The 25,894-nt window shown below is 39.2% G+C and overlaps 1 protein-coding gene across 3 annotated transcripts; it reads left to right on the top strand.

Annotated features, from left to right (window-relative positions):
• The first annotated feature begins 2,856 nt into the window (after positions 1 to 2,856).
• On the top strand, positions 2,857 to 25,382 carry secisbp2l (SECIS binding protein 2-like). Of its 3 annotated transcripts, XM_067390683.1 has the most exons (18): positions 2,858 to 3,031; positions 10,973 to 11,139; positions 12,052 to 12,367; positions 12,453 to 12,585; positions 12,666 to 12,889; positions 12,965 to 12,989; positions 15,096 to 15,196; positions 15,269 to 15,370; positions 15,465 to 15,554; positions 16,032 to 16,199; positions 16,289 to 16,430; positions 17,442 to 17,608; positions 17,707 to 17,827; positions 19,381 to 19,543; positions 21,114 to 21,334; positions 21,439 to 21,593; positions 21,672 to 21,891; positions 23,313 to 25,381. In XM_067390683.1, exons 1-18 carry the CDS (start codon positions 3,011 to 3,013, stop codon positions 23,852 to 23,854), a joined length of 3,078 nt encoding a protein of 1,025 aa, XP_067246784.1. In that variant the 5' UTR covers positions 2,858 to 3,010; the 3' UTR covers positions 23,855 to 25,381. The 3 variants fall into 3 exon arrangements, with proteins under 3 accessions (XP_067246783.1, XP_067246782.1, XP_067246784.1); XM_067390682.1 differs by having other exon boundaries at positions 2,857 to 3,031; positions 12,456 to 12,585; positions 15,096 to 15,370; positions 23,313 to 25,382; XM_067390681.1 differs by having other exon boundaries at positions 2,857 to 3,031; positions 15,096 to 15,370.
• Positions 25,383 to 25,894: the final 512 nt, after the last annotated feature.

Raw genomic sequence — 25,894 nt, forward strand, 5'->3', positions numbered from 1 at the left:
CCCCTGATAGAATGAAATACAACAGCGCCACCTGTAGGTGAATGTGAGAGTTGTCAGGCTTTCCATTGATAGAGTGACATGAACTGAAATTATGATAATATTAAACTTTTAATATTAAACCTTTTTTTAATATTAAACCTTTTTTTTAGCTTTGCATTACAAATAAACAAAAATACATTAGTAAAACAGACATAAAGTAAGTATCAAGAGTAATAAAACATACAAAATACTCCATAGAAGAAAATATTTAAGACAAAATTAATTTCTATAAATTAATAACACCTTAACAAAAGCTTTCTATCCAAAATGAAAATAAAGATTGCATAATCAAGAGGTCTGCTATAAAATTTCTGGTACAAATAGATTCCTGTCATGACAACTCTCCGAGTGTTTGGTCTTGGTGGAATAGATCTGCTACGCTTCTGCTGGTTATTGCTGCTTCTTAATGCTGACAACAATGGAAGCACTTGGGAGAGAACTGTCAGGAGACTTATTCCTTAGCACAAAAGAGGACAGTGGTACAAGAGGATTACCAAATCATTTTTTAAGTGTGAAAATATAGCAAAAGTAACAGAAATTCAAAATCAATGGACTTGTGACAATAATCAGACCTTCATTTTAAGCTTTCATTTAGTGATGAGGGATTTATTTTGCTAGACAAAGAGCAGGAGCCAGCAAAAGCTATGAAAAGAGTGACTGTTTATCTCACAGAATAAGATGCAGAAATGACATGCATGCACAGTAAAATCCCCAGAGTTAAATCAGCTCTCCTCAGAGTGCATATGGTCCCTCTCTAAATAGTGTTAAAATAACACTGAAGCAGAGTTAAAGTTAATGAGATAATTAAGCAATTAATAAGGCTGTGACTTAATTCACTTGAAGTTCTTTTGTTTTTTTCTTATTTCTTCAGTGATTCTGCTTGTTAACAGCAGGTGTTCATCATTAATGCGCAGTCATTACTTAATTACTTGCTTAATAATCTCATTAAATTTAACTCTGCTTCCTTGTTATTTTAACACTATTTAGAGAGGGACCATATGTACTCTGAGCAGAGTTGATTTAACTGTGGGATTTTGCTGTGTGGTTGTTGTTCTCACTGGAACTACTACTGTAGCCAAAGCACAATAAAGTCAGTTAGCTATTTCCAAAGCTCATATTTACAAAATATAGATTCTGGGAATCAATACTCTGGTCTCATCAATCATTTTGGATCTAACAGCATCCAAAATGTTCTGGTGTTGCTAGAGGAGGAGTACAGTGAGAAGTGCCTGGTTCCCACAGTAAAGTTCAGAGGTAGTAAAGCTCTTCTATAGGGATGTATGAGTGCTGAAGGTGTGAGGGAGTTGTGCTTTATCAATTCTGTCATCAATTCCAACACCACTGTGTAATTTAATACACAAACTTAAACAGAAAATGTTTCCTCATTCCCTGCATTGTTGGGCATTTTTTCAACATGACAATGAGGTGGAAAACCTTCTGTGGACATGTATTGCACTCAATCTTAACACTCTTGAGCACCTGAGACGAGTTGAGCAACACTCCCCATTAAAGATCAGGGCATTTAAGGAGCTCATCATCCAGGACAGATGTGACAATTTGTCATGAACTTGTTCACTCCGTACCAAGAAGGGTCAGAGCAGTATATTCAAAATTATGGAGGGCATACTAAGTGCTAGAATATTATACATTTGTTGAATTAAATCTAGGGTGTACTCATTTCTGCAATCCTTAATTTAAACAAAATTGGCTAATTTACTTATTTTATGGCTATTAATGGCATGTATATCTCAGTTTTTATTATGTATATGTTTAATACATTTTAGTTTTGCCATCTTTCCATGAATTGTATTAGTGATCATAAAGGAAATACATCTTTTGTATTTGTTCAGAGAGGGTTTACTCATTTATGCTGTATATTGTGTAAGTCACACCCTATAAAGGCATGAAGTGTGTAAGGCCCATCAGATAATATCAGAAATCCTATAGTTTGTGTCTGTGAAATCTCTGAACTCAATGGCTGGTTTATGTTTTCTGTGCCAGTAATTCTAGGGTTGTTTTGAAGAATAGTGAGAACAGTATTGTTTTGTGGGATGTATGAGTTGGGTTAAAAATAGAGCTTTCTTTTCATGAATTCACAGAACACAATGACATCATTAATTTTGGGAAAATGTACAAAACAACTCTGAGCTTTACAATGCTGGGTGTCACATCAGTGTCATGTTTAAGGTTAAGTGTTGCTTGGTGTTGGTGATAATGAAGGAATCACATGCTTGAGTATTGTCTAAATCACATTGCAACAGCAACTCGGGTCGATTTGACTTATGACAAATGACAAAACTGACTTTATTAAAGGGTTACCCTTTAATAAATGTTCTTCATTGCAAACAATTCACACACACAAAAAAAAAGTTTGTTTCTGAGACACCATTTTGTTCAGTTGGCGTAAAGCTGCAAACATTAATATTAGCTTATTTAACTGTAGTTATGTTTTGCAATCCAATAATGGACAAAATTAGGTAATATCCTACATAAATTCCCTGGTCTCTCTCTGAAATATATCAGATTATTTCAGCTCTAAACTGCAACTTTGCTCATTTTTTCATCAGATTAATTTATTACATTATTTTATGCAACATGTGGGTAAAATTTTTCCATTCAATACAATGCATCTATACACTGTATCTAATTTGCATATTAATGTGTCCTTGGAGCAAAAGATGTGTAATAATATTTATATATAATTTCTTTCCCTATTCACTTGTTGTATCTCCTAAAATAAACATGATTTTTTTTGTTTTTGTTTCATACTCTCACGCGCCCACTAACGGCAGCGCGGCGCAATTACAGAGACGCATGTCCGTAATGACCCTCGGCGGCTCCCGTCCCAGATGAGTGTCAGTCAGTCAATCAGTCAGTGACGGACATCAGAACTGGAGCAGCACCGGATCATGCTTGAGCTCACGGTCTCCTGACAGCTGCACGCGGCTCGGTTCCGGTGTCAGCGTGCGAGATGGACGCTGGCGAGAGGAAGGTAACTCCGTTTGACGATACACGGACGCGACTAACAGCCGCTGGCCTCACATTAGCTTTAGCATTAGCAGCGCTCGCGCGATTAAACTCCAAAACGGCGAAATGACGGATTGTTGTTGTGATCAAACACTCACATGTGTGTGATACAAGCGTTTTATGTGTGTTCGTGTGTGTGTTAGTTGTGTATATCAGAGCTGGCGCGATGCTGAGAGCGAAGCGACGCGTCAAAACAAGCACTTCGATTGTTATTAAAGCGCAATATTTGCGCAGCGTCTGTGTGAGTATAATCCACTTATTAAAATACCATGGTAATACTAGTAAGTGTTATTACCATGGTATATGTCAAAGTACTATGGTACTACCAGCACAGTGTGGTAGTGATTATTGACCTGCTTATGAAGATTATTGATCTATGAATGATTGACACTCATAGAAACAATAACAGACTGTGTTTGGATCAAGTAAACGTTCACAAGATGTGATTAATAGAGTTTGTTTTCTGTTTATAATAACTGATGTTTGTGAGTGATATTACTGTGACTGGGATATTGTGCGTAGTATTGTATGATTTGGATAGTTTCTGTGATATTACTGTGAGTGATCGTACAGTAACTGATAGTATAGTGACTGAAATTATGTAAATGTGATAGTTCAATAATATCTTAATAATATCTTTAATAATAAAGTGACTGTGATATTACATGACTGTGATCGTACAGTAACTCACTTGGGTAAAGTTGGTTTTATATTCGCACATTCGGATATTCAATAGCCTTCTTAATCACACTACATTGGACATTCAGTGGACATTCACAAGTAAATATGCCATTAAAACAATACTTGCCTATTTTGATCGACTGTGAAAAATGCTGTAAGTTGACAATCATTGGTTGTCAATATCATGTCGCTGCTTAAAATTCGCAAACATTGATTTATTGCACATTTATTGGAAAGTCTGAATTTATCAGAAGTCCAAGTCAGTAACTGATAGTATAGTGACTGATATTACATGACTGATCGTACAGTAACTTTGATAGTATAGTGACTGTGATCGTACAGTAACTGATGGTATAGTGACTGTGATATTACGTGAATGTGATCGTTCAGTAACTTTATTAGTAAAGTGACTATGATATTACATGACTGATCGTACACTAACTTTGATAGTATAGTGACTGTGATATTACATGACTGATCGTACACTAACTTTGATAGTATAGTGACTGATATTACGTGAATGTGATCGTACAGTAACTGAAAGTATAGTGACTGATTACAACTGTGATCGTACAGTAACTGATAGTATAATGACTGACATTACTGTGATCGTACAGTAAATTTGATAGTATAGTGACTGTGATATTACTGTGATCGTACAGTAACTAATAGTATAGTGACTGATATTACTGTGATCGTACAGTAAATTTGATAGTATAGTGACTGTGATATTACTGTGATCGTACAGTAATTTTGATAGTATAGTGACTGTGATATTACTGTGATCGTACAGTAACTAAAAGTATAGAGACTGTGATATTACATGACTGATCGTACAGTAACTGATAGTATAGTGACTGATATTACTGTGATCGTACAGTAACTGATGGTATAGTGACTGATATTACTGTGATCGTACAGTAACTAATAGTATAGTGACTGTGATATTACTGTGACCGTACAGTAACTAATAGTATAGTGACTGTGATATTACTGTGACCGTACAGTAACTAATAGTATAGTGACTGTGATATTACTGTGACCGTACAGTAACTAATAGTATAGTGACTGTGATATTACTGTGACCGTACAGTAACTAATAGTATAGTGACTGTGATATTACTGTGACCGTACAGTAACTGATGGTATAGTGACTGATATTACTGTGATTGTACAGTAACTGATAGTTTTGTGACTGTGATATTACTGTGACCGTACAGTAACTAATAGTATAGTGACTGTGATATTACTGTGACCGTACAGTAACTGATGGTATAGTGACTGATATTACTGTGATCGTACAGTAACTGATAGTATAGTGACTGTGATATTACTGTGACCGTACAGTAACTAATAGTATAGTGACTGTGATATTACTGTGACCGTACAGTAACTAATAGTATAGTGACTGTGATATTACTGTGACCGTACAGTAACTGATGGTATAGTGACTGATATTACTGTGATCGTACAGTAACTGATAGTATAGTGACTGTGATATTACTGTGACCGTACAGTAACTGATAGTATAGTGACTGTGATATTACTGTGACCGTACAGTAACTGATGGTATAGTGACTGATATTACTGTGACCGTACAGTAACTGATAGTATAGTGACTGTGATATTACTGTGACCGTACAGTAACTGATAGTATAGTGACTGTGATATTACTGTGACCGTACAGTAACTAATAGTATAGTGACTGTGATATTACTGTGATCGTACAGTAAATTTGATAGTATAGTGACTGTGATATTACTGTGATCGTACAGTAAATTTGATAGTATAGTGACTGTGATATTACTGTGACCGTACAGTAACTAATAGTATAGTGACTGTGATATTAAATGACTGATCGTACAGTAACTGATAGTATAGTGACTGTGATATTACTGTGATCGTACAGTAACTGATGGTATAGTGACTGATATTACTGTGATCGTACAGTAACTGATAGTATAGTGACTGTGATATTACTGTGACCGTACAGTAACTGATGGTATAGTGACTGATATTACTGTGATCGTACAGTAACTGATAGTATAGTGACTGTGATATTAAATGACTGATCGTACAGTAACTGATAGTATAGTGACTGTGATATTACTGCGATCGTACAGTAACTGATGGTATAGTGACTGATATTACTGTGATCGTACAGTAACTGATAGTATAGTGACTGTGATATTACTGTGACCGTACAGTAACTAATAGTATAGTGACTGTGATATTACTGTGACCGTACAGTAACTAATAGTATAGTGACTGTGATATTACTGTGACCGTACAGTAACTAATAGTATAGTGACTGTGATATTACTGTGACCGTACAGTAACTAATAGTATAGTGACTGTGATATTACTGTGACCGTACAGTAACTGATGGTATAGTGACTGATATTACTGTGACCGTACAGTAACTGATAGTATAGTGACTGTGATATTACTGTGACCGTACAGTAACTGATAGTATAGTGACTGTGATATTACTGTGATCGTACAGTAAATTTGATAGTATAGTGACTGATATTACTGTGACCGTACAGTAACTGATGGTATAGTGACTGATATTACTGTGACCGTACAGTAACTGATAGTATAGTGACTGTGATATTACTGTGACCGTACAGTAACTGATAGTATAGTGACTGTGATATTACTGTGACCGTACAGTAACTAATAGTATAGTGACTGTGATATTACTGTGATCGTACAGTAAATTTGATAGTATAGTGACTGTGATATTACTGTGATCGTACAGTAAATTTGATAGTATAGTGACTGTGATATTACTGTGACCGTACAGTAACTAATAGTATAGTGACTGTGATATTAAATAACTGATCGTACAGTAACTTTGATAGTATAGTTACTGATATTACTTGAATGTGATTGTACAGTAACTGATAGTATAGTGACTGTGATATTAAATGACTGATCGTGCAGTAACTGATAGTATAGTGACTGATATTACTTGAATGTGATTGTACAGTAACTGATAGTATAGTGACTGTGATATTACTGTGACCGTACAGTAACTAATAGTATAGTGACTGTGATATTACTGTGACCGTACAGTAACTGATAGTATAGTGACTGTGATATTACTGTGATCGTACAGTAAATTTGATAGTATAGTGACTGTGATATTACTGTGATCGTACAGTAAATTTGATAGTATAGTGACTGTGATATTACTGTGACCGTACAGTAACTGATAGTATAGTGACTGATATTACTTGAATGTGATTGTACAGTAACTGATAGTATAGTGACTGTGATATTACTGTGATCGTACAGTAACTGATGGTATAGTGACTGATATTACTGTGATCGTACAGTAACTGATAGTATAGTGACTGTGATATTACTGTGACCGTACAGTAACTGATGGTATAGTGACTGTGATATTAAATGACTGATAGTACAGTAACTGATAGTATACTACTGAGTGATATGACTGTGAGTGACAGTAACTGATGGTATAGTGACTGATATTACTGTGATCGTACAGTAACTGATAGTATAGTGACTGTGATATTACTGTGACGTAACTGATCTGAGAAACTGATATATAGTGACTGATATTCCTGTGATCGTACAGTAACTGAGAGTATAGTGACTGTGCTATTAAATGACTGATCGTACAGTAACTGATAGTATAGTGACTGTGATATTACTGTGATCGTACAGTAACTGATGGTATAGTGACTGATATTACTGTAACTGATAGTATAGTGACTGTGATATTACTGTGACCGTACAGTAACTAATAGTATAGTGACTGTGATATTACTGTGACCGTACAGTAACTAATAGTATAGTGACTGTGATATTACTGTGATCGTACAGTAACTGATGGTATAGTGACTGATATTACTGTGATCGTACAGTAACTGATAGTATAGTGACTGTGATATTACTGTGACCGTACAGTAACTGATGGTATAGTGACTGATATTACTGTGATCGTACAGTAACTGATAGTATAGTGACTGTGATATTAAATGACTGATCGTACAGTAACTGATAGTATAGTGACTGTGATATTACTGTGATCGTACAGTAACTGATGGTATAGTGACTGATATTACTGTGATCGTACAGTAACTGATAGTATAGTGACTGTGATATTACTGTGACCGTACAGTAACTAATAGTATAGTGACTGTGATATTACTGTGACCGTACAGTAACTAATAGTATAGTGACTGTGATATTACTGTGACCGTACAGTAACTAATAGTATAGTGACTGTGATATTACTGTGACCGTACAGTAACTAATAGTATAGTGACTGTGATATTACTGTGACCGTACAGTAACTGATGGTATAGTGACTGATATTACTGTGACCGTACAGTAACTGATAGTATAGTGACTGTGATATTACTGTGACCGTACAGTAACTGATAGTATAGTGACTGTGATATTACTGTGACCGTACAGTAACTAATAGTATAGTGACTGTGATATTACTGTGATCGTACAGTAAATTTGATAGTATAGTGACTGTGATATTACTGTGATCGTACAGTAAATTTGATAGTATAGTGACTGTGATATTACTGTGACCGTACAGTAACTAATAGTATAGTGACTGTGATATTAAATAACTGATCGTACAGTAACTTTGATAGTATAGTTACTGATATTACTTGAATGTGATTGTACAGTAACTGATAGTATAGTGACTGTGATATTAAATGACTGATCGTGCAGTAACTGATAGTATAGTGACTGATATTACTTGAATGTGATTGTACAGTAACTGATAGTATAGTGACTGTGATATTACTGTGACCGTACAGTAACTAATAGTATAGTGACTGTGATATTACTGTGACCGTACAGTAACTGATAGTATAGTGACTGTGATATTACTGTGATCGTACAGTAACTTTGATAGTATAGTGACTGATATTACTTGAATGTGATTGTACAGTAACTGATAGTATAGTGACTGTGATATTACAGTAACTGTGAGTTTGGGTTATAAGTCTCATGTCATGTGTATCATGTGTTTGGTGTGTGTGTCTGTGTGTGTGTGTTGCTGGTTTCTGCAGGCACTGATCACATCTGATCCATCAGGTTTTTCTGCATTGATCACATTCCTCGCGTGTCTGTGATGTTTCTGTCCGTCAGATCAGTTTCTGTGTGTTTCTCCTTGTGTTCCTGTTCAGTTCCGTCCTATCGGAGCTTCTAATGTCAGTGAACTGTGTCCGTGTGTTTGTGTTCTCAGAACAATGCTGTTGTGTCCTGTTTGAGATTGACCCACACTTTCTCAGTGTCAGTACAGGTCCAAAAGTAGAAGTTTTTAATTTTCCTATTATTTGAATTAATGTATTTGTATTGCAAAACCCCTCAGTTTTTATTATTTTAATTGGGTTATATTGGACTCAGACCTTAAGTGCATTGTAATGATAAAGATTCACTATGGAAATCGAGTTTGAGTCTCAATCCTAAAATCATCTTTACAACCAAAATACAGATCATAAAGTCATATCACCTTTATACATTACTGAGTAATAAATGGGTAAATAACAGAATCAATGATGCAAACTTTATCAAACTTTACATAAAAGGAATATAGTATCATTGTAGAAAGCATTATAAGTTAAAAAATGGTCAAGCAGCGTGAGATGGAGTGACCCAAAATGATTCTTTCTGAATGATTCCATCTGCAGTCCCTCAGCCTGCCTGTCTGTCTCTCTTTTGTCTTTCTTCAGCACAAAACCCCTCTGTTTTCTACACACAGTCTTGAAACAGAAATGCTGAAAAGACAAAAGCGTCCTCCTCGCCCTCATTAGTTCAGCCCACATTGAGCAGACCACCGGCTCACGTTCATCCGTACTGGATCCGTTGCAGATCTCCTCTTTATTAAAGTTTCAGGTTAATTTGATGTATTCATTGACACCATACTCGGTTCAATTTAACACATTTTCCCATGTTTAAAGGGATAGACTGATCGTTCCAAGCATGTGTGATTTTCTTCTACAAAAGAAATGTTTTGTAAATGCGGTCCAATATTGTTTAGTTCAACCTCATGTTGTGATGAACGGCAGTAAATGAAGCCAGAATGATCATTTGTGAATGAATTATCTCTGTGACTCTCACTTTAGAGTGTGTATTGTTAGTGTACTCTAATCTGTCCATACCTATTTCTTGTGTAATTAGCTTAACAACAGCCGGCATCCTCACTTTAATCCCTGAAGATTATGTCACTAGTCTTGATCACATACATTTTATCTTTTCAGGGAACACATCTTTTCAAAGAAGCTTTGCAGAAAATCAGGATGTTAATGTTTTGTAGCCGCAGTTTAGAGCGATAGAATGGTGTACATTTGGAGATATGATTAGCAGCATGAACTGATGTTATTGTCAGAGATCTGATTGGACGAGAGAGCAGATGATGTAGATCTGCTCAGCTGTGTGTGATGTCACAATCGGAAGAGTGCACAAAGCTCCGCCCACCACCTACAGACGAACAATTGCTGCTATATACTATAACACACACACTCCATTCACTCACGTACACACACACACACACACACACACAGCATCAGATGTGTCTTTGTTTCTGATCAGAATGACTGTGTTTAATCAGGGAATCAGCATGTTGTTATTATTATTATTATATTTGTATATCTTTTCCATTCCATTAATATTATTATTATTATTCGGTTCTGTGCTTTATTTTCCCGTGATTTTGTGTTGTTTGATAATGTTGTGAATAGGAAGTACAAGCGTGTGCGTCACGTGACATTCTGCTGTTTAATCATTGACTCTTCCTGCTTCGTGACATGATTATGGGAATGATTTCGCTGCAGGAAGTTCACCTGAGATGTTCAGGAATGTGTGGAATGTGATGACGTCATGGTCACCTGGCTCTAGATTCCTTTGGTTGTGTTGTTGTTGTGTCGTGCTGAAACAGAGCTGCCCTGAGGGAATCCTTCTGTCGTATACTCTCCTGTACGATGTTTTTGATCATTTGATCGTGACGGGTGCTTCAGACACGTTAAACCGCAAGACATGTGACCGCTGTGCTGGTGTGTGTGTGTGTGTGCTGACACCTGGCTCTGAATGCTGTTCTAGCACACTGTGTTTGCTGTTTCTGCAGTTTAAAGAAATTGTCTGAATAAAACTCATATATTAGTAAATTTTTCTAAGTAAAAAATGCTAGTGAATGTTATGTGTTTAAATACGTGTGTGTGTGTTTCAGGATGTGAAGCTCTCTGCTGAAGTGGAACCGTTTATCCCTCAGAAGAAAGGTGTTGATGCTTCATTATTACCCATGAGTCTGTGCGGTGAGGGCGGAGCTGAGCCCACACAAATCCCCTCCTACCTGATCACCTGCTACCCCTTCGTACAGGAGAATCAGAGCAACAGGTACACACACACACACCCACTCACACACACTCACACATGCATGCATACACTCTCACACACACACTCACACAAAAGCATGCACACTCACTAACACATACACTCTCACACATACACACACACATTCACTCACTCACGCACACTCTCTCTCTCTTACACACACATTCTTTCACACACACACTCACAAACACACACACTCTCTCCCACACACACACACTCTCTCTCCCACACACACACTCTCTCTCACACAAAAACACACACACACACATTTACTCGTTCACGCACACTCTCTCTCTTACACACACATTCTCTCTCACACACACATGCTCACACACACACACACACACACACTCTGTCTCTCCCACACACACATGCTCTCACACACACTTGCACAAACTCACACACACACACAGTGACACAAAGTGTGCACTTCCTCCAATTCAAAGTGAACAGGAAGGAAAACAAGCAGGGTCAATTGGGAATGGAGGCGATATCTCACACACATATATCTATAAATACACTTATAAATCGACCAAATCATGTTTCTATTTAAATCAAATGTTTTACACAGGTTTATCTGAGAGTTTAGGGTCAGAGGTCAGGTTAGAAAAAGAGGTCCATGAGATGAGCTCACTGATATAGTCAAACAAATATGTGTGAGAGAGAGAGAGCGTGTGTGTGTTTGTGTGTGAGTGAACAAGTGAATGTGTGCGTGTGTGTGAGAGAGGGTGTGTGTTTGTTAGTGTGTGTGTGTGTCACAGCTGAAGTGTCTTTTCTGTGTTACCAACATGTTGTGTTTTAGAGATATTGAAACCCAGACATCTTTGTTTTGTAGTTATGCAGCATGTTGGTCAGTTAACTGTTGTTTTAATTGTACTTTATAAATAAACTGTGTCTTTTTTTGCCTGTCTTCAGTCGGCAGCTGCCCATGTACAGCGGAGATCAGCGCTGGCAGCAGCTCAACCCGAGCCCCGGCGGGCCGTACCTGGCGTACCCCATCCTGTCGTCCCCTCAGCCGCCCGTCACCAGCGATTACGCCGCGTACTATCACGCCATCATGCCCACGCCCTGCCCTCCTGTCATGGGCTTCTACCAGCCCTTCCCGGGGCCGTACACGGGGCCCCTGCAGGCCGGAGTGCTGAACCCCGTATCCGACTGCAGCGATAGGCCGCCGCTACAGGGCCAGACGCAGAGAGGAAGAGGCGTCTCACGAACCCCTGTACTGCACAAGGTACGAGACGAGCCCTGAACCCACACGCTCAAGATGGCCTGTACATTTCAAACTAATGCTGATGTGTCGTTTACATCACTCACAGCAGCCGATGGCTCAGCCAATGAGAGCCAAGCGTCCTGTGATGCGGAGCGTGGCGGTACAGAAGGAGGTGTGTGCGGCCGGGCCTGATGGGAGGTCTAAGACGGTGCTGCTGGTGGATGCAGCACAGCAGACAGGTACTGAGCTGACCTTTGACCTTTAGTCCTGAACTAGTCATCTTTGAACCCTGAACATCACGTGCTGTGTGTGTTTTCAGATTTCCCCGGCGAGGCGTCCGGAGGGGCGGTCAGATGCGCGTCGGATCAGGCGAGTCCTCAGCTGTGGAAGAATAAAGCTCGACGCAGGCGCACGTCGCAGCAGGAGTCGTCCAGCGAGCAGGGAGCCAGCGAGGCCGACATCGACAGCGACAGCGGCTACTGCAGCCCCAAACACAACCAGGGAGCCGCCAACACCTCCACCAATCAACACACGCCCGCGGCGGTACGTTCAAGTTGTTCAGATCGAGGGTTGTTATGGTTGCTTTTTTCTCATCTGTGTGTGTGTGTTTGTTTGCAGGCTGTGGACGCTGGCGTCATGACAGGTAAGATCTCACCCTCTCTCACCTGAACAATCATGAGCGACCATAACATGATCAAGATCTATCTATCTATCTATCTCATAGCAACCACCCAGAACACCATGGCAACAGCATAGCAACCACACAGAACACCCTAGCAACCACCTTGGGTACCCTAGCAACCGCATAGCAACACCCTAGCAACCAGCCAGAATACCTTAGCAACCACCCAGATCACCCTAGCAACCGCATAGCAACACCCTATTAACCAACCAGAATACCTTAGCAACCGCATAGCAACACCCTAGCAATCACCCCAAGTACCCTAGCAACCACCCTGATTACTACCTTAGAAACTACATAACACCTTAGCAGCAACCCTGAGTACCTTAGCAACCTCATAGCAAAAACCTAGCAACCATATAAAACCATTGCAACCACCTTGAGTACCCTTACTTTATCTACGCCCTATCAACCAACCAGAATACCTTAGCAACCATTCAGTACCTTAGCAACTACATAGCAACACCTTAGCAATCACTCCGAGTACCTTAGCAACCGCATAGCAACACCTTAGCAATCACCCCTAGTACTTTAGCAATCACATAGCAACACCTTAGCAACCACCCTGAGAGCTTAGCAACCGCATAGCAACACCTTAGCAACCACCCAGAGTACCCTAGCAACTGCATAGCAACACTCCATCAACCACCCAGAGTACCCTAGCAACTGCATAGCAACACCCTAGCAACCACTCCAATTACCTTAGCAACACCCCAGCAACCACCCTAAGTACTTTAGCAACCACATAGCATAAACCTAGCAACCATATAAAACCATTGCAACCACCTTGAGTACCCTTAATGTATCTGTCTACGCTCTAGCAAACAACCAGAATACCTTAGCAACCATTCAGTACCCTAGCAACCACATAGCAACACCTTAGCAATCACCTTGAGTACCTTAGCAACTGCATAGCAACACCTTAGCAATCACCCCTAGTACTTTAGCAATCACATAGCAACACCTTAGCAACCACCCAGAGTACCCTAGCAACTGCATAGCAACACTCCATCAACCACCCAGAGTACCCTATCAACTGCATAGCAACACCCTAGCAACCACTCCAATTACCTTAGCAACACCCCAGCAACCACCCTAAGTACTTTAGCAACCACATAGCATAAACCTAGCAACCATATAAAACCATTGCAACCACCTTGAGTACCCTTAATTTATCTGTCTACGCTCTAGCAAACAACCAGAATACCTTAGCAACCATTCAGTACCCTAGCAACCACATAGCAACACCTTAGCAATCACCTTGAGTACCTTAGCAACTGCATAGCAACACCTTAGCAATCACCCCTAGTACTTTAGCAATCACATAGCAACACCTTAGCAACCACCCTGAGAGCTTTAGCAACCGCATAGCAAAACCCCTTAGCAACCACCCAGAGTACCCTAGCAACTGCATAGCAACACCCTAGCAACCACTCCAATTACCTTAGCAACACCCCAGCAACCACCCTATGTACCTTAGCAACCACATAGCAAAAACCTAGCAACCATATAAAACCATTGCAACCACCTTGAGTACCCTTACTCTATCCATCTATCTATCTATCTATCTATCTATCTATCTATCTATCTATCTATCTATCTATCTATCTATCTATCTATCTATCTAAACTACTTAACTAAAACTTAAATTTTCAAACTGAAAGCATTCCAACTTCAAGCTTTTAAAACTACTCCAAACTTTCTGGCTAGGCTTTTTCAAGCCAACATAAAGTGTGTCTACAAACTTGACTCATCTAGTATCGTAACATGATCAAGGTCCTTGTGTTTGGTCAGTTCATGCCAAGAACGATAAGTGTGACCATAAAGATTATAATTGCAATAATTGCTCAAACTTTAAGAGAAAAGTCCACAACTATAACAACAACAGAAAAATGACATCATTGGAATCGCTTTCAGAGCAATTTTTATTTTTCAGCTGAGGAACGATAAAAACATTGACAATCCGAATCCATCCAGGATTTTATTGTTATCATCATAATTGTCATTATAGATATTGTTCTTTAAAAGCGTGTGTGTGTGTGTGTGTGTGTGTGTGTGTGTTTCCAGCGGTCAGCTGGGGGAATGTTTCCTCACAGAAGCCGTGGACGGACAGGAACACACCGTTCCACAGAGGCAGCAGAACACCTGAGCAGAGGAGCTACACACAGGTACATCTCGACCGGTCACATGACAGTGTCGCTCTGATACCTGCGAGTTACTCTACATCATCTGACCCGCAGGACTTCCAGATGAATTTTGGAGGTCGTGCAGGAGGACAGAGGAGATCGACCCCTCCAGAGACCCCCAACACACACCTCACACCCGAGCCACTGTACTTTCAGGTACACACACACACACACACACACACACACACACACACACACAGTATTATCTGTATTTATTGTGTTGATTGTCTCTGTTTTTCCTGCTTTTCAGGATGAGGATGAGTTTCCTGATCTTGCCACAGGCGGAGCTGCTCAGCGGAATAAACCGGATCCAGTTCAACCCAAACTGCCCAAGAACCTGGTGAGTGTTTCACAGAGAGCACACATTCAAACTAAAGCAGCAGATTTATATTATTAAAAATGGCGTCAATGTCGCTTTCGTTTGGAAGTTCATCGTCAGTTTCTACTATAAAGCGGCTCTCGGTGTGTTCATGTTTTAACTCGCGTCTGAGCTCAACGAACTGAACAGGAGAAATGAACTAGAGATGATTTACATCTCAAAGAAGGCTGTTTTTGGGCCACACCCATTTATTGCATCATCATCACATGGACCAATGGTAGCTTGAAGGCATATGCCAGATGGAGCGAACTTACCCAGAAAATTCACGTTTTGTCACACCAGTTTGTTCTTCGATTTCTCTTAAAGTTGATCAGGGCCTTAAACCTGTGTGTGTGTGTGTGTGTGTGTGTGTGTGTGTGTGTGTGTGTGTGTGTGTGTGTGTGTGTGTGTGTGTGTGTGTGTGTGTGTGTGTGTGTGTGTGTGTGTGTGTGTGTGCAGCTGGATAACCTCCCGGAGAATTCCCCCATAAGCATCGTGCAGACGCCCATCCCTATCACCAGCTCCGTGCCCAAGAGAGCCAAGAGTCAGAGGAAGAAAGCGCTGGCCGCCGCTCTGGCCACAGCACAGGAGTACTCCGAGATCAGCATGGAGCAGAAGAAACTACAGGTACAAACACACACTGAGTCTGTAGAGGAGAGTCCTGAACATCACATCTGCCACTGAACACCTCAATGTGTGTGTGTGTGTGTGTTTAGGAGGCTCTGACTAAAGCAGCAGGTAAGAAGAGCAGGACGCCGGTGCAGTTGGATCTGGGCGACATGCTGGCAGCGCTGGAGAAACAACAACAGGCCATGAGAGCGCGACAACTCAACAACACCAAACCACTGTCATACACAGGTGCACAACTATCACACTCAAAATACACATGCTATTTTTCAAAACAAAAGTCAGATATTTCATGTAAATGTGCCATTAGTTGTACTGGTAATTTATTAATCGCTACATTTATTTAAAATGAATCGCTACATTTAAAAATGAATTGCTACATTTATTCAAAACATGTTCATACATTATTCAAAAACAATCTACATTTATTCAAAAAGAATCGATATATCCATTCGAAAATGAATCGCCACATTTATTCATAAGTAATCGCTACATTTGAAACACATCGAAACATTTATTAAAAAACAATCTTTTCTCAAAATAATCACTACATTTTTTTAAAAGAATCACTACATTTCTCAAAAGGAATCGCTACATTTATTCAAAAGAAATTTACATTTAAAACGCATCAATACATTTATTTAAAAAGAATCGATACATCCATCCGAAATGATTCGCTATATTTATTCAAAAGAATTTTTATTCAAGATCATTCATTCAAGAGATTTGTTCAAAAACGCTGATTGATCCAATAATGAAAGTATTTTTGAGTGAGTCATTGAATCATTCATTCAAACCTTTTTTTTTAATAATTCCGATTAATTGTACATTTTAATTGGACTGCAGTGATTAACATTTAGTCAGAACCTCTAATAACTTACACTATTTTTGTGTAGTTGTTTGTTCAGAATCATGGGAGAATCATGATCTCGGTTTGAAACAAAACCATCGTGATTCTCAATTTATCCAGAATCGTGCAGCTCCAAATAGAATTATCGCTTCTGGTCAGGATAAAGAGGTCAAAAGTCGTAGTGTCATGCTGCATCTGGTTCGGACACAGTGTCACATGTTTTGTTCATCGTGATAATCTTCACACATGAATCAGTGCATCTTTCATGAATTTTAAGCTTAAATAAAAAGTTAAATGACTTCATGGCTTCATGCAACAACTCTTAAAAACGTTTTCCCTGAAAGTTTGAGTTGGAATAGAATAAACTAACGCTGGTGTGTGTGTGTTGTCAGTCGGGACAGTGGGCGCTCTGCACAGTAAAGATGGCGGCAGTCGAGTGACGGGACTCAAAAACACGTACACCCCCCCACACAACATCCTGGACTCCAGCGCGCCGCGCATCAAGAGAGGCAAAGAGAGAGAGATTCCCAAAGTCAAGAAGACCACTGCCATGAAGAAGGTGCTTCAGATCACACTGACGCTGAGCGTGACAGGATATGACATCACAGCACATTAACCCCTCCCTCCCTCTCTCTCTGTGTGTGTGTGTGTGTATAGATTATTCTGCAGGAGCGTGAGGTGAAGAAGGGCAAGAGTCCCGCTGATCTCGGCGTGTCTGAAACCGACGAGCAGAGAGACGCTCTGAGCTTCACCGACCCGCTCACACAGGAGCAGGACGGTACGGACACAAACACATCATGTGATCCTCATCAAATCTGCCTGACACTGCAGTTTTGTGAATGGAGGTTTACAGCATTTCTCCAGATTTGTTCTAAGAAAGCAAGTCTGTTCTCACCTAAACTTCAACGTCTTCCTGAAGTTTTTCACCAAATTAAAAGCTTGATGGTTTAATATTTGAAAATATAGAAATTATAATGTAAATATAAGTATTGCAATTCTCTAATTGTTCTGTAAATAAAAACTGTAATATATATATATATATATATATATATATATATATATATATATATATATATATATATATATGAAGAGTTTCGTTGCAAAACGAGATAACGTTTTTTTAATTTTTCAAAAATCTTGTTTTTTGGTTGTGCATTCCAATTAATATCAATTCAACTGCAGTTGGTTTGTTTTGATTTAAACCTTCATAACTTAAAAAATACAGCTAAGTAGCACCATAAAACAAAATAATAACATGATAACATAATAATAAACATGTTTTGACAAATGTTAAAAAAGGAGTTATCTCGTTTTGCAACGAAACTCTTCATATATATATTTTTTATATTTATTTAAATAATATATTTATTATAATTATTATTATTATTATTAAATCTATATATTTTTTTACTTTATATTAAATCAAATGCATATTTTTATATCTAAATTACAATACAATGGTAATATATTGCTGTCTTTTTAAAAATATTTAAAAAACAATATTTCTAAAATATAAAAAATACAAAAAACTGTTTACTATATATATTTTACAACTTTTTACTTTCACTTTATATTTTTTAAGTTAAACTTTATGAATAAATAAATACAGATATGTATATATTTAACATCACAATAATAATAATATATGTATATATAATTTATATATAAATTATAATTATTGTGAGATATTAAATGTTAGATGTCAGTTCAAAATGATTTTTATTGCAGATGCAGTTTTGAAAATGAAGAACTTAAGATGTAAATATTAGAATTGCAATTTTACTATTGTTCTGTAAATAAAAACTTTAATAATAATTATATAATAATAATATATACTTTACTATATATATATATATATATATATATATATATATATATATATATATATATAATTTAGAATTACTATTAAGTATTATCTTTTTGCTTCATATTAAATCAAATGCATACTTTCTATTATATTTAAATTACAATTATTATATTGCTGTCTTTTTAAAAATATAAAAATACCAAAAATATTATAAAACTACTAAAATATTAAAAATACAAAAAAACATTTTGCAAATTATTATTATTGTGATACATTAAATGTTATTTAATATCAGAGTTCAAAATTATTTGTATTATTTTTTATATATAATAAGTAATTCTTTCCAAATAGAGCTATACAAGTCATCTGGTGAAAATGCTTGTATATATATATATATATATATATATATATATATATATATATATATATATATATATATATATATATATATAAATATGATCACAAACACAATAATGTGTAAGGTGGGCGGCAGTGTTCATCTGTGTCCTATGTGTGTGTTGCAGAAAACGGTCTGAGCATGCCCAGTGATGCGTCCCTGTCTCCAGCGAGTCAGAACTCTCCGTACAGCATCACGCCCGTGTCACAGGGTTCACCCGCCAGCTCGGGCATCGGGAGCCCCATGGCGGCGTCTGCCATCACCAAGATCCACAGCCGCAGGTTCAGAGAGTGAGTACACACACACACACACACACACACAACCCTGTTCACAGCTGGTCTTAAGATACGTCATGTGATCCGGTCACCAGTGCTAAATACAGGTGTGAACGGGGTCCAAACCGCTTTATGATTCATTAATGTGGTCACAATCTGTAAACGGGTCCTGAGGTTCGTGAGGGTCACAGGTCACTGAGTTCACAGCAGTGAAGATTCAGCGGCCCACAGTCTCTTCCTGTCAGATCTCAGACGGGTCTTTGTGCTGCTCGTTCTGCAGGCTTTGAGTGGGTTTGGAACAGTGTGAGGCTCTGTGCTCCTCAATACACACTGTGTGTGTGAACGTCTCAACAATCAGGATTATTTTCTGCTGGCCACTCACACTAAAATCACACTTATTTTTGAGCTCACACACAATCTGGCTTCAGAACATCTGACTGATTTATAATTTTAAACTGTAAACCCTTATTTTGTCTTTTTTCCCTTTCACATATTTTAGTAATCATCATAAATTGTTCATTTGAAAGCTTAAACACCCAAAATTCATCCTGTTTAAAGCCTTTAACAGGCTCCTCCCCTAGTGGGTGGAGTCATGTTTCAGATTTTACAAAATTTACTGCACTGTTGATTTTTTTCACGGCTAATTGCGATTGCTGAAGTAAATCGACCGATTCTGATACCGTTTGTTTTTTTTTTTTGTTCCTCCATTTCAGCAAATGTATTGTTTATTTGTTCTATAACAGGCCAAACTGACCTTAAGGGGTTAGTTCACCCAATAATTACATTTCTGTCATTAATTACTCTCTCATGCCGTTCCACACCCGTAAGACCTTCATCTTCAGAACACAAATCAAGATATTTTTGATGAAATCCGAGAGACTCGTTCATAGACAGCAATATAATCAACACTTTCAAGGTCCAGAAAGGTACTAAAGACATCGTTAAAACAGTCATGTGACTGCAGTGGATCAACCTTAATGTAATGAAGAGACGAGAATACTTTTTGTGCGCAAAAACAAAACAAAAATAACCACTTTATTCAACAATTTCTTCTCTTCTGTGTCATTCTCATTCATTGTTTACGTACATCGCTTCCAGGTTCATCGTCAGAATGCCGACTCGTTATTGGCCGACAGCATCACACACATGCATCGTGCTGATCACGTGACCAGCTTTGGCCAATACTGAGCCGGCATTCAGACGTAAACACGGAAGAGCAAAAAGTATTCTCGTCTCTTTATAACATTAAGGTTGAACCACTGCAGTCACATGACTGTCCTTTCTGGACCTTGAAAATGTTTATTAGTATATGGACGAGTCATATACCTCTCGGATTTCATCAAAAATATCTTAATTTGTGTTCTGAAGATGAACGAAGGTCTTACGGGTGTGGAACGACATGAGGGGGAGTAATTAATGACAGAAATTTTTGGGTGAACTAACCTTTTAAGGGATTCTTGAGGATTCATTTCATGTTTTTTACATTAAGTTTGCCATGAATCACCTGTAGATTATCAGTCCATTTGATGTATCATGACGTAATTGTGTGTGTGTGTGTGTGTGTGTGTGTGTGTGTGTGTGTCAGGTACTGTAATCAGGTGTTGAGTAAGGACATCGACGAGAGCGTGACGCTGCTCCTGCAGGAGTTGGTTCGCTTTCAGGAGCGCATTTATCAGAAGGAGCCCAGCAAAGCCAAAGCCAAGCGGCGGCTGGTCATGGGACTGCGAGAGGTCACCAAACACATGAAACTGCACAAGATCAAATGTGTCATCATCTCGCCCAACTGTGAGAAGATCCAGGCCAAAGGTGAGCTGCATTGAGAAACCATCTGTAATTACTTCACAGTCTGAATCGAAACATCCCTGAAGCATTTAATGCTGTGTTTTTGTGGTGTGTGTGTGTGTGTGCAGGTGGTCTGGATGAGGCACTTTATAATGTCATCGCCATGGCGAGGGAGCAGGAGATCCCGTTCGTCTTCGCTCTGGGCCGTAAGGCTCTGGGCCGCTGCGTGAATAAACTCGTGCCTGTGAGCGTCGTGGGAATATTTAACTACTCTGGAGCAGAGGTACACACACACACACACACACACAATAGATGAAAGCATCTGCCAAATGCATTAATATAAGTGTGTGTGTGTGTTCAGGGTCTGTTCAATAAGCTGGTGTCTCTGACGGAGGAGGCGCGGAGGGCGTATAAGGACATGGTCAGCGCTCTGGAGCAGGAGCAGGCCGAGGAGGCGCTGAAGAACGTCAAGAAGGTCACGCACCACATGGGACACTCCAGAAACCCGTCCGCCGCTAGCGCCATCTCCTTCTGCAGCGTCATCTCTGAGCCCATCTCAGAGGTCAACGAGAAGGAATACGGTACGAGCAGGGCCGTGTGATATCACAATGTTGGATCGTAGGGCTGGGTATTGACACAATTTTCACGATTCAATTCGATTACTATTTACATGCTTTCGATTTGTTTATTTTGGATGTAGTATTTCAGTTTCAGCACATGGCAAATTTTCTAGAGGAAAAAAATCTCAGCTAATGCTGTAAACTACACATGAGAGTCAGCTGGTGCTACTGTAATAATACTGAAGGTTAAATTAACTTATTTATATACAAACACTGAAATTACACTCAATGATGTTTTATTATAAATAAAGTTTAGAATTACATAATCATATTTCTACTCCAATTCGGGTTTTTTTTTTTAAATATAAACATTTAAATCGCGGCTGTCATAACTGATTTATTCAAACATGCATTAAATATTGAGGAACATTAAAACTTATAATGAATATGTAACGGTGCATAGCTATATTTATCTTTCTAGAGTTCACTTTTCTAGCTGACTAATGAGTTTATGGTCACTGAATATGTTTTTCTGAGGTAAATGTGACGTCACGTGACACTGAAGCTGTTTTATCGAGGTTGAAGCACTGATTGAGCGATTACACGAGACATGATACGGATTTCAGTAAGTTGTACTGTATATTTTAACATACCTTCAGATGTTCATGTTTATTTCGCTGTAACTGGTATTAAAGCGGAGGAGAGGATGATCACATGCTTCTCTTTAACTGAGGCGCTAAAGCGATCCGTCACGCCACATTAAACAGTATTTATTTTTTGAATCTCATAATAAGATGGACGTCATTTGAAATCTGAGACTTTGCTTCATATCAAAAGATTATTGCGATTAATTGGATGGGAGGAGCTACATATTCTGCTCATTCATCAACTGAAAACAGACTAGACTAATCGATTCTTGGGATTTAAGAATCAATATCGGTTCATAAAAATGAGAATCCATTAAAATCGAGAAATCAATATTTTTTACCCAGCCCTAATGGATCACAAATGATTAAAATGTATCTTTAGTTCCAGTTCTTCTCTATATCAGTGTCTGTGTTTCTGAACTCCCTGAAACGCCTCCATTGAGTTTTCTTCACAATACTCCTCATTTAAATAATTAATGCGCAGAATAAAGGGGCGGGGCCTGGTTGAGTTAGTTAGTAGTATGTTGAAATTGGCGGTTATGGTAAGGGGCGGGACATTTCCCAAACACCAATCACAACACACCGCTCCAGCCGACCAATCAAAGCACATTGTGCTTTTCAGAAGGAGGGGCTTCATAGAGACAGGAACTAAACGGAGCGCTCCTGACAGACTGGGAAGAGAGGAGCTGCAACAATGGAGAATATGAGGAAAATAATCAACATTCAATCTAGTAGAGCACAAAAACAACATCAAGACTTTGCAAAATATAACATCTCTAAATGTTCTGTGTGCAGAAACCAACTGGAGGACGATGGTGGAGAATGCAGACGCCCCAGAGTCTGAGCCCATCAGCAGAGGCAACAACAAAGGGCAGCGTGAGGTCACGTCACCGCCTCCGCAGCCGACGCCCAGCCCGAGCCCCGCAGCTGCCCGAGCGCCGGAGAGGGACGAGTCTCGCACGGACGACCGGCTGGAGTGGGCGTCGCAGCAGAGCACCGAAACCGGCTCCCTGGACGGCAGCTGCCGCGACCGCCTCAACTCCTCCATCACCAGCACCACCAGCACGCTGGTGCCCGGCATGCTGGAGGAGGAGGACGAGGAGGAGGAAGAGGAGGAGGAGTACGCGCCCGAGCCCATCGTGCCGCTCAGCAGCCGCATTGAGTCCTGGGTCTCCAAGACGCTGGAGAACCTGCAGCTGCGGCGTCAGAGCAGCACGGAGGACGAGGAAGACGAGGAGGTGCGGATAAGCGACGAGGAAGAGCTCGACTCCTCTGACCTCGCCGAACCGGCGGCCGACGATAAAGATGCGCCGGAGCCAGACGCACGCACGGGCTGACGGCCATTTCACACTCACAAACACTGACTCAGGAAACTATAACGGACAGACCACCCGCCCACACACTCTCTGTGAACTCACCGACTGTTTAAACGCCGTCATCATCGGCTTACCCTCAAACCCGCATGACTTTTCATCTTCAGATGATGCTCTTCATCAGTATGAACAATGACTGATGCTGTTGGGCATCATAACAGTCGTCCATGTGACGCATATCAGCTCTGTACATCTCAAAATGACTTGATTTCTTAAAGGAATAGTTCATTCTGTCATCATTTCTGAACGTTTCAGATGTCATTTGAGTAATTTCTCAAAAGTTCTACTGAAAAAAATAAATTAAATGATGACAGAATGACCATTTTTGTCTGAACAAATCATATGAACCACTGTCATGATGCTTCCACTGAAGAATTAAAGTCTTGCTTGTCTAGGGCGAGTAAATGATTGAAGGTTTGGATGAATTCTCTCTTAAAATTAATGAAGGAAACGAACATTTGTTCATTCCGACATCTAAGCGTGCGTTTAGTCTAACCAAAGCATTAACGAACGCTGCAGAAGAGAAACTCGATGCATAACTAATGATGTGGACAAATGAACGAATCCTGGTGTAAATAACATGTTTAAATGTTTCTAATATTCTGTCGTCTTCGGTTCTATTTATCGCGCTTGAATTGAAACAGATGGGGGGTGTTTTATTTCACGTGTTAAATGATTTTTCCTCACAGCAAAATCTCCAGAGTTAAATCAGCTCTGCTCAGAGTACATATGGTCCCTCTGTAAATAGTGTTAAAATAGCACTGAAGCAGAGTTAAAGTTAATGAGATAATTAAGCATTAGTGATGAACACCTGCTGTTAACAAGCAGAATCACTGAAGAAATCACAGCCTTATTAATTGCTTAATTATCTCATTAACTTTGACTCTGCTTCAGTGTTATTTTAACACTATTTAGACCATATGCACTCTGAGCAGAGTTGATTTAACTCTGGGGGTTTTGCTGTGCTGGTACTGATGGGATCGTTTCCTGCGGTCGTGTCGGTAAATTGCTGTACCGTATTCTGGTGCTTCAGATGGGCAGAAGCTCCTCTCCGTGTGTGTTTGTCTTTCTAACCATGTTTACTTCGGTCTTTCTCCTCCATCTTTAGTCTTAGCCACGTTCAACTCCACATGAAGGATTTCTGACGTTACAATGATGTACATTAACGATTTCTTGGTAAATTTGTCAGCGGGTGTATTCGTGACTAACGTGAGGGTGAATTGAGAGTCCGATCCGTCGTGATGTAACCGTGTAAATGTTCTGGATGATCACGATTGATCTCAGTGCAATAAGCTTCCTGTAGCAGCGTTCGGATTCGTGTCTCTCTCTCTCTCTCTACTTCTCTCTCTGTGTTTGGAGTGATTCTCATCGGCGTGTCTTTTGCACTATGTACATAAACGTGAACATGCTTTGGTAACTAATGTGAAACTCACGCATCTCTGCCGTTCTGATGGTGAAGTCACAGCATCTGTACATGCAGTAACTGTTCTCTGACTGATCGTTAATACAATTAAAATGTTTTCAGTAAACTATCTACTGTACCACATGTGTTTGTTTTCTCAGAATGAGTGTGTTTTGCAACCATTTTACTTGTGTTTAATGAGAAACGAATGATTTTATCCATCAGGAATTGATGCAAGTGTATAAAGACGTGTGTTTTATATCAAAATCAAAGCCTAAAGCAAGACCAGCAGACGTGGAGGTTTAATCTTCTCATTTACCAGCAGTAACACATCATTAACGCTTTCATCCAAAGCGACTTACAAATGAGAATAGAAGCAATCAAAAGGTAACTACTGGTGACTAGTCTTAGTCTAGCACAGTACGCATAGCAAGGTTTTTTGTTTTTTAAATTGATATATATAGAATAGTAAGCATTAGTATTAATAGGTCAAGTGTTGACAAAAAAGATGCATCGTCAGCCGTTTCTTGAAAGTGGCTCAAGTTCTAGCTATGTGATCTGTGAAGTTAAAATGATCATCAATCACAACTCCAAGGTTCCTG

Source organism: Chanodichthys erythropterus, chromosome 7, assembly GCF_024489055.1.
Source record: "Chanodichthys erythropterus isolate Z2021 chromosome 7, ASM2448905v1, whole genome shotgun sequence".
In the NCBI taxonomy this organism is placed as follows: domain Eukaryota; kingdom Metazoa; phylum Chordata; class Actinopteri; order Cypriniformes; family Xenocyprididae; genus Chanodichthys; species Chanodichthys erythropterus.